The 13,206-nt window shown below is 39.8% G+C and overlaps 1 protein-coding gene across 1 annotated transcript in view; it reads left to right on the top strand.

Moving 5' to 3' along the window:
- Positions 1–3,487: 3,487 nt before the first annotated feature.
- Positions 3,488–13,206, top strand: part of LPAR1 (lysophosphatidic acid receptor 1) — a 43,839-nt gene continuing 34,120 nt past the window's right edge. Inside the window, exon 1 of the mRNA XM_010139505.1 lies at positions 3,488–3,656. Within this exon, the coding sequence (XP_010137807.1) occupies positions 3,597–3,656 (60 nt within the window). The 5' untranslated portion in view covers positions 3,488–3,596. The remainder of the gene's footprint in view (positions 3,657–13,206) is intronic.

Raw genomic sequence — 13,206 nt, 5'->3', positions numbered from 1 at the left:
TTGCCTGTAAATATTTACCTGTAGTTTGACTGTTTGGGAATATGTGTGAATCTGCTTCCAAATTTGGGTGTTGTGATGGTTGAAGGCTGGGCCGACCTTCAAATGGCAGATGCTCTCTGTTATCCCACTCCCTTCCCACAGCTGAAGAGAAAAAGAATTAGGAGAGAATCTTAAGGACTGGAAAACTAAAACGGCTTTAATGAAAATAAGAATAATGAAATCATATATTTACAAAACCGATACCTAACACAACCTCCCTGACAGCAACCACATCACCATCACCACAGATCCTGTGGGCAGGCACTGGGAAAGTCCCAGACTGGACTCAGGGGCAGACAGGAACCGGATTCAAAAGCTGGATTTTGGAACAGGATTCAGGAATGCAAGGACTGGGGTTGGAGGCGGAGTCCTCCTTGGATGCCAGCCATTGAAGAAGAGAGCTTGACTGTTGGTGGTCCCTCAGTTTTATACCGAATATGAGGTCTTTGGGATGGAACACCTTGTTGGTCAGTGCAGGGCCACCTGTCCTGTCCGCTCCTCCCCACAGGTGCAGCCTCTCACTCACTGCACCCCCACCATGGTACACAGGATTTAGCAGTGACCTTGGTCTGCACAGGAGCAAATATAAGCAAGAGCCTTTCTGCATCCCAATCCCCGGTAGTGACTGTAAACATCAAGTGTTATCACTGCTAGGAGCAGACACTGTCTGCAAAAATACGCCGTTGGTTAGCAGAGACTGAGCTGGAAAGTGAAATCACTGAACAGAATGAGCTCTGTTCTAACTCAAACTAGGACAGGTATTTTTTTTCAGTGCTTTGTAGTGCAGAAAGATATCAAAATCTCAGTAGTAAGAAGGTACTCCTATGCTTTTGTGTTTCACACTTTCTTTTTAATAGAGATTGTATTTCCTATCATAAAGTCCTTTAGCAAAGTTCGTTTGAGGATTCTGTTCCCTTTATTTGCAGTTCTTGAAAAACACAGGGTGGCACCCTGAACTCACGTGGGTATTACGTTAGGAGCCACGTTTGTTTGCCTGAATAGAGTCAGTCTGGTTTTGCACTGCTGTGAAAGCAGAGTCTCCTCTGAACAGTTATTATTGCTGAAGAAGATGAGGCGGGCTGGGAGCAGAGGGAGGGTCCTTTTGGTACAGCTTCTAGAATGCTTTTAGGAACCTGATCAATTAGCAGAATGTCTTAATCGTTGTTTATCTTGCGCTCAAGAAGCTGAGAAACAAGGTGTATGTATACAGAAAAACCTTCCTTTTCCTAGCCAAATTGAGGGATCAGTGCAAACAAGCAGTGAAAATGCAACAAGGTGCAGAAGGGGAAACGTGGTCATAGGCTAAGGAAGTTTTTACTACAGGCGTGTTTCTCCTCTCATCTGCATTGAAGTGTTTGTTGGATTTTATGGGGCTGAACTTTTTGTGACATTTGTGTTCTGTCCAGGGTTAGCTAAAGGCTGAACATACTTAAGAAGTCTTTTTTTTTTTTAGTTTTTCTGTTCTGCTGCGTGATGCTCCCTAGTAAAAATGATCATATTCTTCCTTTTTATGTGTGACAAATAGGATTCTAAGCATACCTCTTGTTTTGTCTAGATAATCTTCCCTAAGGTCTGCTTAATCTGTACATTTTTTTTCCCCCATCTTCATTATCTAATAGCGGCAGCATTTCAGAATTGAGAGAAGAGAATAAATTTTCAAAGAAACTAACATTGAGCTGCTCTAAAGTAGGTGCTGCTTGCAAACACATTTTTTCTGTTATTTTTCTGTTCTTCTTAAAACATCTCAGAAGACCTTTGTAAGTTACAGTTGTGACAGCTCATGAGGCAGTGATGAAATGTGCTGTTTGAGGATCTTGAGACTGTTGATGGAGGTTTACTGAAAATCACTCTCTTCCTGGTCAAATATCAAAGCTTTCTTAAATCAGAAAAGTGGTAGTTTCAAGTTGATGCTATCTGTTTCCTTCATCTGTGATGTACAGTGGAAAAATTAATAATATCAAGAAAACAGGCAAAACTCTGTTTTTAGAAAGAAAACAGGAAGCCTGAAGGATCTGAAGCTCTAATTTCCAGTGAAGACTGTCTTGGAGAAATGCTAGATCTCCATTTTCTGTCCTCTCTGTGAGTATAGTTGTAGAAATTTGGAATAAAGAGTGGAAAGAATGAAAGGTTACTAGCAAGAAATGAGTAGGAAAGAATAGGGGTCACTGGAAAGCTATATAAAAATGGAAAAAGTGATCCAAGAGCTTGGAAGATGAGACAGCTACATGTGACGTAAGGCATGCAAGGATGTGTTGAAATGTGAAACAGGCATTTCAAGATGATGCTTTTTAAGAAGGAGGAATAATTGAATAATTTCCACAGTGGCATGCAAAGGCTGAGTTTAAGACCAAAAAAAAAAAAAGACAAAAGACATAACTGACTCAGAAAAGAGCAACTTTCCTACAGCACTTATCTGTTCCTTTTTGGCTTACTTACTAAGTGTTGCCTTTGGAAAAATGAACTGGTGGCAAGGAAAGTTACTACCATTGTCTGTTTGACTACATGATATGGTCTCATTTGAAAAATACCAGTGAGGTGTGGGGTAATTTTTGGTATATTTGTTGGATGCTGAATACACTTAGTGCAAGTGGCAGATACAGAGATCAGTAGGTGTCTCTCCAAAATCCTTTCTGTGATGGCTAATCTGTGGGTTGTGTTGTACATGTCTGGCCTCAGTCTGGGGAAAAACTGGTGGTAGCCTTAGTCTGGAATTTTTAAATGGGATTAATTTCTTGGCCATTTATAGTTTTCTCTGCTTTTGTTTGGTTTTCTTTGCACGGAATAATAGACCAGCTTCTGCACATGTTTATAACCTTGATAAACATGATAGTTATGGAAATATTCTGCTGGATCGTCTGATCAAACCTTACACAGCATTTCTGAGCCTATCTGGAAAAATAATTAGTAAAATTAATAAAAATAAGTTAAAATAGATCAAAGATAAGGATGTCATAATGTTTACATTGTTTTTCTTAATACAGACCAAAAGTTCATGTGATCAGTGAACTGTAAAACAATACTTGTTAATGAAATAAATGTACCCTAAATTCCAGCAAGTAATTCTATAAGTACTGTATTGTAAGGGGGTTGTGGGTTTTTTTTTTCTTTTGGCGTTGAAAAGGAAGAAGACGAACATTATCATGATTCCAGTGCTCTATAGGTAATCTTTTCTTGCAAACATGTGCATGCTCTGTGCTTTAGCCTTCTTGCTGTGTTCAGTTTGTGTCAATTCTAGTTTGTATGATCAAGTGAGTTGTTTTGCTCTTGCGAACCAAATTGCAATGTAGGCTTTGAAACTTCTCCTGCAAATCTATCATGAATGGTCATGTAAGCAAGTTCGGTTGTGCAAACTGACAGGCTAGTTTTGCAGTAGCCAAGGGGCCTGGGTGGTGACTACTTACCCAGTTCTCTTGTTAATCTCAACAATTTTTTTTTTCCTTCCTACTAGGAGCAAATGCCAGCATGACTAGTGTCTGAGGAAGTGCTTCTGTATTACTACCAAGGGTTTGCAGGTGCCAAGGAAGGGTGCAACGACAACAGGGACATTTTAAGCTACCATGGATATCCCCACCGACTTGGTGCCGTCCTCCATGATGTCCCAACCTGAAGTGATTGAGGTGAGTAGACCGTGATGAAACTTCTTATTTCCTCATTGAATCCTAACTTTTTATCCTGTCTCACTTCTGAGTAGACATAATTTTTCCTGAAATATTTTATTAAAGACTCTCATCATTTGCTAAGAATGTTGTTATACTTTGACACATGACATTGCTATAGTAGTTATACTACTATATTTAGAAGTTTATGGCAAAATATTATCTTTGTTGACTCCATGTGGGTGATCCCTGCACTATGGTTTGGTTTTTACTGTGCTTAATGAATACAAAGTAGAAGAAGGTTGTAATGTGGTTTGGTTGTAATAATACCACAGGAAATTTCAGATTCAGTGTTCTTATAGGAAAAGCTTAAATTTTAAACCAAAAGTAGCAATAAAATTAGTAATAAACTTAGAATTACTAAGACGCTAATCTAGCTTTCATGAATCAAATTGTGTTTCAGACTTAATATTTATAAATACCTAAGTGATTTCTTCAGCTGCACGTACCGAACACCGAGTACTGGTATGTTCTGGTGAAGTAAATATTGCAAACAGAAAAGGAGATGTTAATAACCATCTCAGAAAAGCATTTTCAAAGTTTCTTTGATTTAATTGACACTCAAGTGCCTGTTACAACTTAAACTTTTAAGGATGTATATTTTACTGAAGAGGACACCACAAGTGGTTAAGGTAGATGTCAGAAAATTGGAGATCTAATGTTTATTTCACTTCGCTTTTTTTGGCTGCTGGAGATTTTTACTACGCCTCTTAGCAATATGCACCAAGTAGTGCAGTAGTTCAGAGAACTCTGGACCCTGTGAAGAGACAAATACTGTGTCCGCTAATGGGTGGTGATATGAAATGAGTGAAATCCGCTTTGGAGAAACTTCTTTGTGCTCCTTTTCTACCTGTGTTTCAAATGAAGAACTGGAATATTTTTGGTTTTGTGGCTTTTCAAGTGTCTGTCCATTAGAGTCAGAGAAGGATTTTGGTTCTTTACCGCAGAACAGAATACCTGGTAGGAAATAGATGCTGTATGCTTGCATCTCAGGCTGCCTGGCTGTTGCTGCCCTCTCCTCTCTTTCTGGAGAAAGGCTCTCCCAGGCCATGTCCTCATACGCTCTGAAAGGCACTTGCACCCCTGTCTCCCTGGGTTCTCTCTTCAGAGCCTTTTTGATGTATGAGAAGTTTGTGTATCTAAAGATTGCTGTCCAGGATAAATGCCTTCTTGAAGGGAAAATAAGGTGCAAGAATGAGTGGAGGAAAAGTTATCTCTTGTAAAGGACTTGATGATCAACACCTGTTGCACTTACGGTTGAATAAATACGCATGTTCTGTCTGCAGTGACTTTCTGCTGAAAAAATCCTGCCCTGGACTTGCATTACTAGACTAAAGACTAGAGATAAATGGATTATTCTGGTCATTGACTAGTAATCCAGACAGTTCTCCCTCCACACTTGGGTTTTAGAGACTGTGCTTCAATGAGATTTTACTTAGGAGCTGAAAAGAAATAGTAAGAGGAAGCAAGTGAAAGACTGGTATCTCAGTGTGGAAGATATGGTAGAAAAATATAATTCTCTCAACCTCATGTCATAAATACAGACTCAAATTTGATATCCCTATGGGCAGACTTGCATGCATTCCCACATATTTCAGTAAACCATTGTGGCTTAGATGGTTGGTACAATCCTTCAATCCTATGTGAAAGAGTAACAGCTCCAAACAATCAGCTGGGACTGATGTATGTATTTCTGAGAGTAAGAAAAACCTTTTGAACAGGCATGGACGTGGTGAGACACAGAGCTAAAGAAACAAGTCATTAGATGGAAGTATTGAGGTAAAGCACTTTTCAGGCTGGGACTCCATGGGCTTGCCTTTTCTACTTGTGTTGACATGCAGATGGATTTTGGATATAGTTTAGAAACCATATTCATTCAAATACATTTGTTTTTCTAGAGGAATTTGCTTTTTAAAAATGAGCAGATGCCAAAGTGTGCTGCAGAAGACATTTAGACACTGATGTTTTAAGGAAGAATTTGGAAGTAGCCTTGCATGCCTTCTGCATGAGCTAGATGGCATCTCAGTTACAAAAAGAAGTGTTTGGCTACTTTACTTTCTTTATCTTTAATCTTTTAATATTTAAACTTTCCTTTAGCATTGCCAAAATAATTGGTTTTCTTCACATTTGGTCAATTTAGCCTTAGAAGCAAATATTATCTGTTTTGTATACACATATGTGTAATACATCTCAGTATATCTCAGTAATAAATATTCTTCTGCCTGTCATCAGTCCTTTAGTCCACAAGCGAAACAAACATAGACTCTTATTTATCATAGGGGAGAATCCCAGAGACCTCAGCAGGACCTTTTGCAATCCAAAGCCCACCCTGACAGGGTTTTGCTTGGGCTTGAATCCTATGGATGCTTGTGGTCGCACCACAATGAGGAAAGTTCCTGCTAATTTAATTGCAACTATCTTTCTCAAGATTTGTCTTCTGAGTCAGGTAACAAAAGACTCACATTTTGAAAAAGTTTTTGGAAGTCACTTTTTGATATCGGATGTGAAACTCTTGTTACTATTTTAAAATTTTATTATCACTAGTGTGTCAACATAGGAACTGCTTTTGGTGCTCTCTACACACCTTTACGGACTGAACACATTTTTTCACAGCCACGTCTCTTCATACTCTCTTTATGCCCTGACCTGTCCAAAGCTCGCTGCTCCCATCTTCTTTCCCCTGCATAATCCTGTTACCAGATATAAGTGGTGATTAAGAGCACAGATTTAAAGCACCTTGATCATGTTTAAATGTGAAGGATAAGTAAAGTTTCAGGGTATTTTAGCTGTCCATAGCTGAAATCTGGAATGGAAAATGGCACACTTTTCACAGTATGAAGTCAAAGAAGTGAAAAAGAAGTCAATGAAATGAAAAAAAAAAATTGAGAATATACTTTGAGGTTTTGGCAACGCGGTTTTATTACAAGGCAGAATCTAGTGATTTCAGATTAGATAAGCTATTCTGCTCTCAGAGAGGAACAAAACTTTTTGGATTTTTGGTGGGGGATATTTTGTTGTTCATGTAACAAATTCATACCTCAGCTATGTACAAGCAAAATTATCTCATAGAAACATGATTAGTCTGATAATGCAGTAAGCGGAAAGTTAAATAATTCTGGAAGACGCATTTAGCATCCCAGAGGGCTTTGCAAAAAGGAAACATTACAAGTAGTGATCTAAAGTGATTAATGTACTCTGTGGGGTGATTAGTCTCTTCTGTCTCGGTGAATGGCATGAGATGAATTCTGCAGTAAAAGCTTTGAAGAAATTATTTGAGCTGTAGATACTTAATGAATGAGGGACTTCCAACAGTGCTTCAGAAATCTTAAAACAAGAAAATAACAAAATTTCGTCATTCTTTTTGCTTTTGCAGGCAGTGGATCCTACTATACAAAGACTAGAAAAAAATTTAAATAACTGCCTTGCAGCTTTTCCAAAGAGAAATCCAGACCAATTTCCATTATAGCGGCCTTTCATGGCTGTGTGGTTACCAGAGCCAAAAAACACTTCTCCCACCCTGTGCCGTTGAATATTTCTCTATTTTCCCTTCTTTTTGTTTGGAGTGGAAGAGATTTAAACTACCCTTGCCACAGAATGGTCATCCTCAGTAGTTCCTTCCTCTTTACAACGATGTTTGAGAACAGACTCCTGTGGGATGACACAGCTCTTGTCACCCTTTCCCCAACAAACCACAACGCAATCTGCATTTTGAATTTGGTGCACAGATTTCTGCAGCCAACAAATGTGTGTATTTTTTTCTAGGTGAGTAAACAAATTAACCGCTTTACCCACACAGACCTCTGGTGTTAGTAAATATGGTGATCAAGAGAATTAAAGGAAGTGGTGAGACTAGGAGAAATAGTTTCTGATTAACGATATATCCACCTAGATACAGGCACATCACAGAGGAAAATTAAATCCCAGTGTACTTCTTTTTTTCTATTCTTATAGGAACTGGGGCTACCAGAAGTTCAAAATACATCTTCGTTTTGTTCAAAGTAGAGTAATGCTGCCTTATAGGCAGCTGAACAGTACTATATGAACAAGTTAGTGGCAGAGAACTATTGTTTCCCGGGCCCTGAGAAAGATTTTTCTGTATTCCCTATATATTTCACACAACATTGCATCAAAGCAAAAGAAACCCACACTGATGTATGTTTGATATGTATTTTGAGGGGGAGGGGAGATGTATTTACTGTGGTAACCACATTTAGTCTTCTTATTTCCATTTGGAAATCTCAGTTTCAAGCCCAACGTGAAATTCATTATGCTCATTAACGTAATTTTGAATAAGCATTTTGCTTGTAGGCTAAAGTCTCCCACTTTGCTGGTTTGCTTGGTTGAGGAATGGTGGAAGGTGAGACCTGAACGTGGAAGTAGCCCTAATAACCTACAGTACTCTTATTATCATAAAAGGCCAGTCTTCCAGCTGCTGGAGCTAAGAATTAATTCCCAGCTTTGGCTCACTGAAACTGGGCCCAAAAGAATGCACATCAGAATTCTTTACGCATGGTACTTATTTGGGATGTTAGAGGTGCGGATTTCTTTTTGCTTCCATTTCTTCTACAGTGATGGCTTCCAAAGTGACGCAGATAGGCAACTGTGGGCCGTGCCTCTCTCCGGAAAGTTCTTCCCAGGGATGGGATCGTTGGGAAAGGTCTGTCCTGCACTGCACTCATCCTGCACAGTAGTCTTCAGGGACTTCAGTCACAGCAGGCCAGATGTCTGGCTACGGTGTTCCAATTTGAGGATAGGGCAGGCAGGTGACTGGGGAGTGAGCTGGGCAAGATAGTGGAGAAGCTTAGTATATGTTATGACACAGAGGTTTTATGGAGGCGTAAGAGATGGTATATTTCGGTCAATAAATTAGATGATGGGATATAATTGTCTTCCTGCGTCTCACACAAAGCCAGGAGCTGTTGAGCTTGTACCTGTGTTTAGCTAATGCTCATGAAGCTCAGCTTGCCATGAAAGCTCCTGCAGAAGAAAATTAAGCTTGAACAGGTTTGCAGAAACCCTTCCTGAACTGTGTATGGGACATTTGGGCTCAACATGCCCAATCATGTCTCCCGTAGTGGCAAAGCCAGTTAGCTTATTTGTGCAATACCTCTGCATTGCAGTGGTTGCCTCCCTTTCAGAAGAGTTTGGAAGGCAGGGACAGGGTGGCAGGAAAGTGCTGTGCAGGCTGGCAGCTAATCTTTAGTAATCAAAGTATTTAATCCATCCTCGTGAAATAAGGGGGCATGTGATGATGTAGAACCGTGCCCTGATTCAAACGGTCTCCATTTCCTCCTCAACTGGAAAACGTTCTTCAGAACATGTAGGTAGGGCTTGTGAGGGATGCAGCTCATCTGAAGATTGTGGATATGTGGAAAAGGAGCAACAATACGACAGTGTCTGAATTATTGGGTAGTTTGCTGAAGGGATGAGTTCATTCTCTCTCTTTCCTTGGATATTTTTTGCAATTATTCTAGCTTTTTCATTTACTCTTGTGTTTGAGTAGTGAGTTGCGTGGCTCCTGGTTTATCTATCTACTTGGCTGTAGGGCCAAGTTGAGGTGTATCAGACTTGACAGTTAGCAGCCCTGGCATCTTCCAGAAAAAAGGCATTTTTAAAGTTAGCTCAAATTCCTGCTCTCACCCATTTCTTTTTTAGCCCATGGAAGCTATTTTTTAACTTGCTTTTATAGCAGTGGACAGTGAATAAGCACTAAGGAAGGTCAACACCCTCTCTGGTTTTTTAGTCAGTCTGTGGAGGTCATAATCATAGTTTCCAACAGGATCTGTGTCACTTGTGAATTATACCTTCCAGCAGTAAGATTGCTTCTTTTTCCAGTGTTGCTTGTGACTGGGTCTCTTTGGTACACTCAATATCTAGATATGTTGAGTTACCCTTTTCAGAGATAAAATGTAAGATATAAAGAAAATCTCAGTTCAGTTTCTAATAGTTGGGATATATGTTAGCTCTGAAACACCATAGTAGTACACTCAACTACAACAGCATCCTAAAAATGATTGCATAGGCTAGCAATTGCCACAAGATGCATAAGCAGCCTTGTGCTTTATCATGTTATAGTAGAGTTAAAGGAATCCCCTTGCAAAGAGATTCATTTTCTCCTGTCTTTTCAGCTACATGAAGGGCAAAATAGTCTAGAGAAACAAAAAGTAATTCTTTGTTGGTGATATCTTATCACACAAGTTATTCTTCAAGTCTGTTGAAAGATTACTTTGGAAGATGCAATTCTGCAAAGGGTATGTGGGGAGCTGTTGTATCTTGGTGGTAGGGTTTCATGCTTTCACTGTGCATATGAAATTTTATCTGCATGTAAGGCATAATACACAAAGCTATAATGAATCAGGACCCTTATCCTGAGACTTTCTCTTTTTTTTTTTTTTTTTAATTACATTTTGGGTAAATACCTCCTCAACTTCTACTTTTATCTTTAAAGGAAACACCATCTTTCCCCCTTTATTTTTAAACCTTTTATTTCTTTTGCATTCTAAAGTTTGAACAATAATTTGTGCTTTACATTAGATAATAGAAATTTTTTATGTAAATTTTCTCATCTGTTAGAACTTTACTTTCATAAACCCTGTGGTTTTGCTATTGTGGGTTGAGAAAGTATTTACGTATTGATCCAATTAGTCCTATACTTACTTGCTTATGCTTATTTTAAAGATATTCTTAATTGATGCCCTTATTTGGGGATTTTGAATTTGGTGGTTCCCCAAGGTTTTTTAGCTCTAGCCTTTCTGGTGTGTTGGTAAACTTTGGAGTATTTACCTAAACTGAAATCCAGGCTACTGCTTTTCCATTCACTGCTGTACTAAATGTAAAGATATAAGACACCTATTGCTGTTTTGGAGTCCTACTCTACTATTCCAAATTCTTCATTTTCTCTGAAATGATTTCTGGGCAGCACTGAGAATTATAAATATTATTTTTGGGATCCAAGGTAGCTACCTCAGAATTAAAAGCTCATCCTGTATAGAATGAGTCTCGTCGGAGTCTCACAAACTTCAAGAAGACCGCATAGAAGTTGCGTGACTTCGGCAAAATTGAGGTCTCCAGCTTGCACTTGGAATTTCATTGTACGCAAAACTGTCATCTTCCTCAGTCTTCCTTGCCAAATAAATTACTTTTGTCTCCTCTCAGTGTTCTGGGTAAAAAAAATCAGCAGCATGTTGTGGTTCATTCAGTAAAGGGGAAAAAAACAGGAGCAGACTGTGTTTGGAGAGCTTAGGGTTAAAGTATTTTAAAGATTTTTCTTGGATATGGAATCATTTTTGTGGCTTCCAAGTTTTAAAAGCTCTGTAAAAGTCAGACCTTAGTATTCTAAGAATGTTCAGCTCTGTTTCCCCCGGCAAGAAATAAATGCAACCATGCATGCTGGGGCAAGAGGGTGGGTGGGTGTTCTTTTTTGTTACTGGGGGTGGGGGGCAGGGTGGTGGTGAAGGGTGTGTTGGTCTTTTGTTAGGTGGACTGAGGAACTCTGCAAACTCTGTTATTACAGTGGGGTTTGTAAATTGATAATTTGGCCCTCAAGCACCTTGTGCTAAGCAAGGCTTCATTTAGACAGTATCAGTCAGCAGTGTTTGAAAACTTGGTAGTGGTTGTTTTCCACCAGAAGCATCTCTCCATGCACAACCCTCACTAGGTGGGCTGTCACTCACCACAGGGCTGGCAGGATCCAGAGATCCCAGTTCACCCTCCTGCTCCAGGCAACCAGTGCCTTCTCCAGTCAAATTTCTTCCCCAAGAGGGAGAAGGGGATAAGGGGCTGCTCACCCAAGGATATCCAACAGTCAGGCTGATCCATGCCTTGGGTCCAAATCCTCATGTCGCTCTTTAAGCTGTAAGGGAACGGTGGGACAGCAGCAAGCAGCAAGTGCAAAACACTGGAAATTTGCTTACAGGGGCTCTTCTTCCCAGTCTTCCCACTACCAGTGGCATGGTCCCATACCACCGGAGGATAGAAGCCAAGAGGACAAGTGTAGCAGATAGCGGCTGGAAAGGCCCAGGGCCAAGGTAACATTCTGGCCATGGGATGACTAGGTGTTGACTGTAGAAGCAGAGTGAATTTTATTTATTGAGTCCTGGTGCTAACTTCCCTGGTCTGTGTGCACTGTGTTGTGGTTGTAACTATATCTCATGATATTAAAAGGTTTAACTCCATGTACTCAGAATTTTCTTATTCTTTGCTTTGGGACAATTGTGACTTGAGTATTAAATCAGCCTCACACGGTTAGCAGAGGCTTTGCTTTTAGCCTGCTATTACCCTGTTTTGCTTTATCTGTCTTGTTGGTTAATAATTCAGACTTTCTCTTTTTCTACACAGATGTGTCATAGAGGTTTAGCTAACATGGGCAATTTGCAGCTCAATTTGTTGTAAACTTCTGTTGCGATATACTAAATAGATGAGGTAAATCTCAGGGCACTGCACATCTGGCTTACACAGGCAATGAAACACACTGAGTGAAACTTCAGGAAATTAAAATATAAACTTCCCTGCCCCTTTTCCTGCAGGGGCAGGAGAGGGGGTGGGTCTGCCTGCTTGCATTTGCCATTATGGTAAGTTAACACTTTCAGTACTCAGTGGTATGCTGTATTTCCCTCCTGCATGCCTTCCAGTGAGATAGAAGCATCCCTGGTAAATGTGATGCCTTGGGATTTGTGTGTTTGTGACCTGGGAGGTCAAAACCTTCCTGTAAAAGAGATGCTGGCATCCATGAAAGCTGATCATCTGGAAGTCCCTTTTTGATCTTTAGAAAAGCACACGGTCTTTTCTTATGCTCTTCTTTCCCTTGGGACTGAAACAGTTGCTTTTAAAGGAGATCCCAGGTTTTAGATCAGCACGCCCTTAAAAAACAAAAATTCTCCAAAATCCTCTATGCAAACAGAGAGAAGCAGCCAGTTCCTCCAAAATAGCTCAAGCGCTGTCGTGCTTTTAAACTTAACAAGTTTGATCCTGCAGAGTTTTGCTTACTCTCGGTGTGCTACATCCATTCAGCCTTGGCTTGACATTTGCAAATAGTTATTGTATCTTGTTTCAGATTTCATGTGAAAAGGCAGGGGAGGGTATTATAAAATCAGGGGATAATTCACATTCTAAGCCCATGTGCAAAACAAAGCCACATATGGTCAGTAGCCATCTGAAAGAAAAATTTAGATTGACAAATATATAAACAAAGGGAGAATTTATTCAGGATCGTGAAAGTCCACTAGGTCCTGTAGTCCTGACTTCCTCTGTAATTCAGACTGTAAGACTGCATCCAGATATTTCTGCGACAGCAAAAAAAACCCAGGGCATTCACGTAATTAATGTAGATGTTGGCAAGCTTTTAGAAAGGCCACTAATTCATTTGTATGACTTCCTTTCTCCCTCAAGGGTTCTTATACTTGACCTGTTATTACCACATGGTCTTTAGACCAAAGAATTAAAGCCAGATGTCTTGTAGCTAGGTCTCCCTTTGTTAAGTATCCCCTATAAATCGTTTTTTTTTTTTTTCCCT

The sequence above is a fragment of the Buceros rhinoceros genome, unplaced genomic scaffold (genome assembly GCF_000710305.1).
Source record: "Buceros rhinoceros silvestris isolate BGI_N320 unplaced genomic scaffold, ASM71030v1 scaffold24417, whole genome shotgun sequence".
Classification (NCBI taxonomy): Eukaryota; Metazoa; Chordata; class Aves; order Bucerotiformes; family Bucerotidae; genus Buceros; species Buceros rhinoceros.
This window is presented reverse-complemented; position numbering and strand designations above follow the sequence as displayed.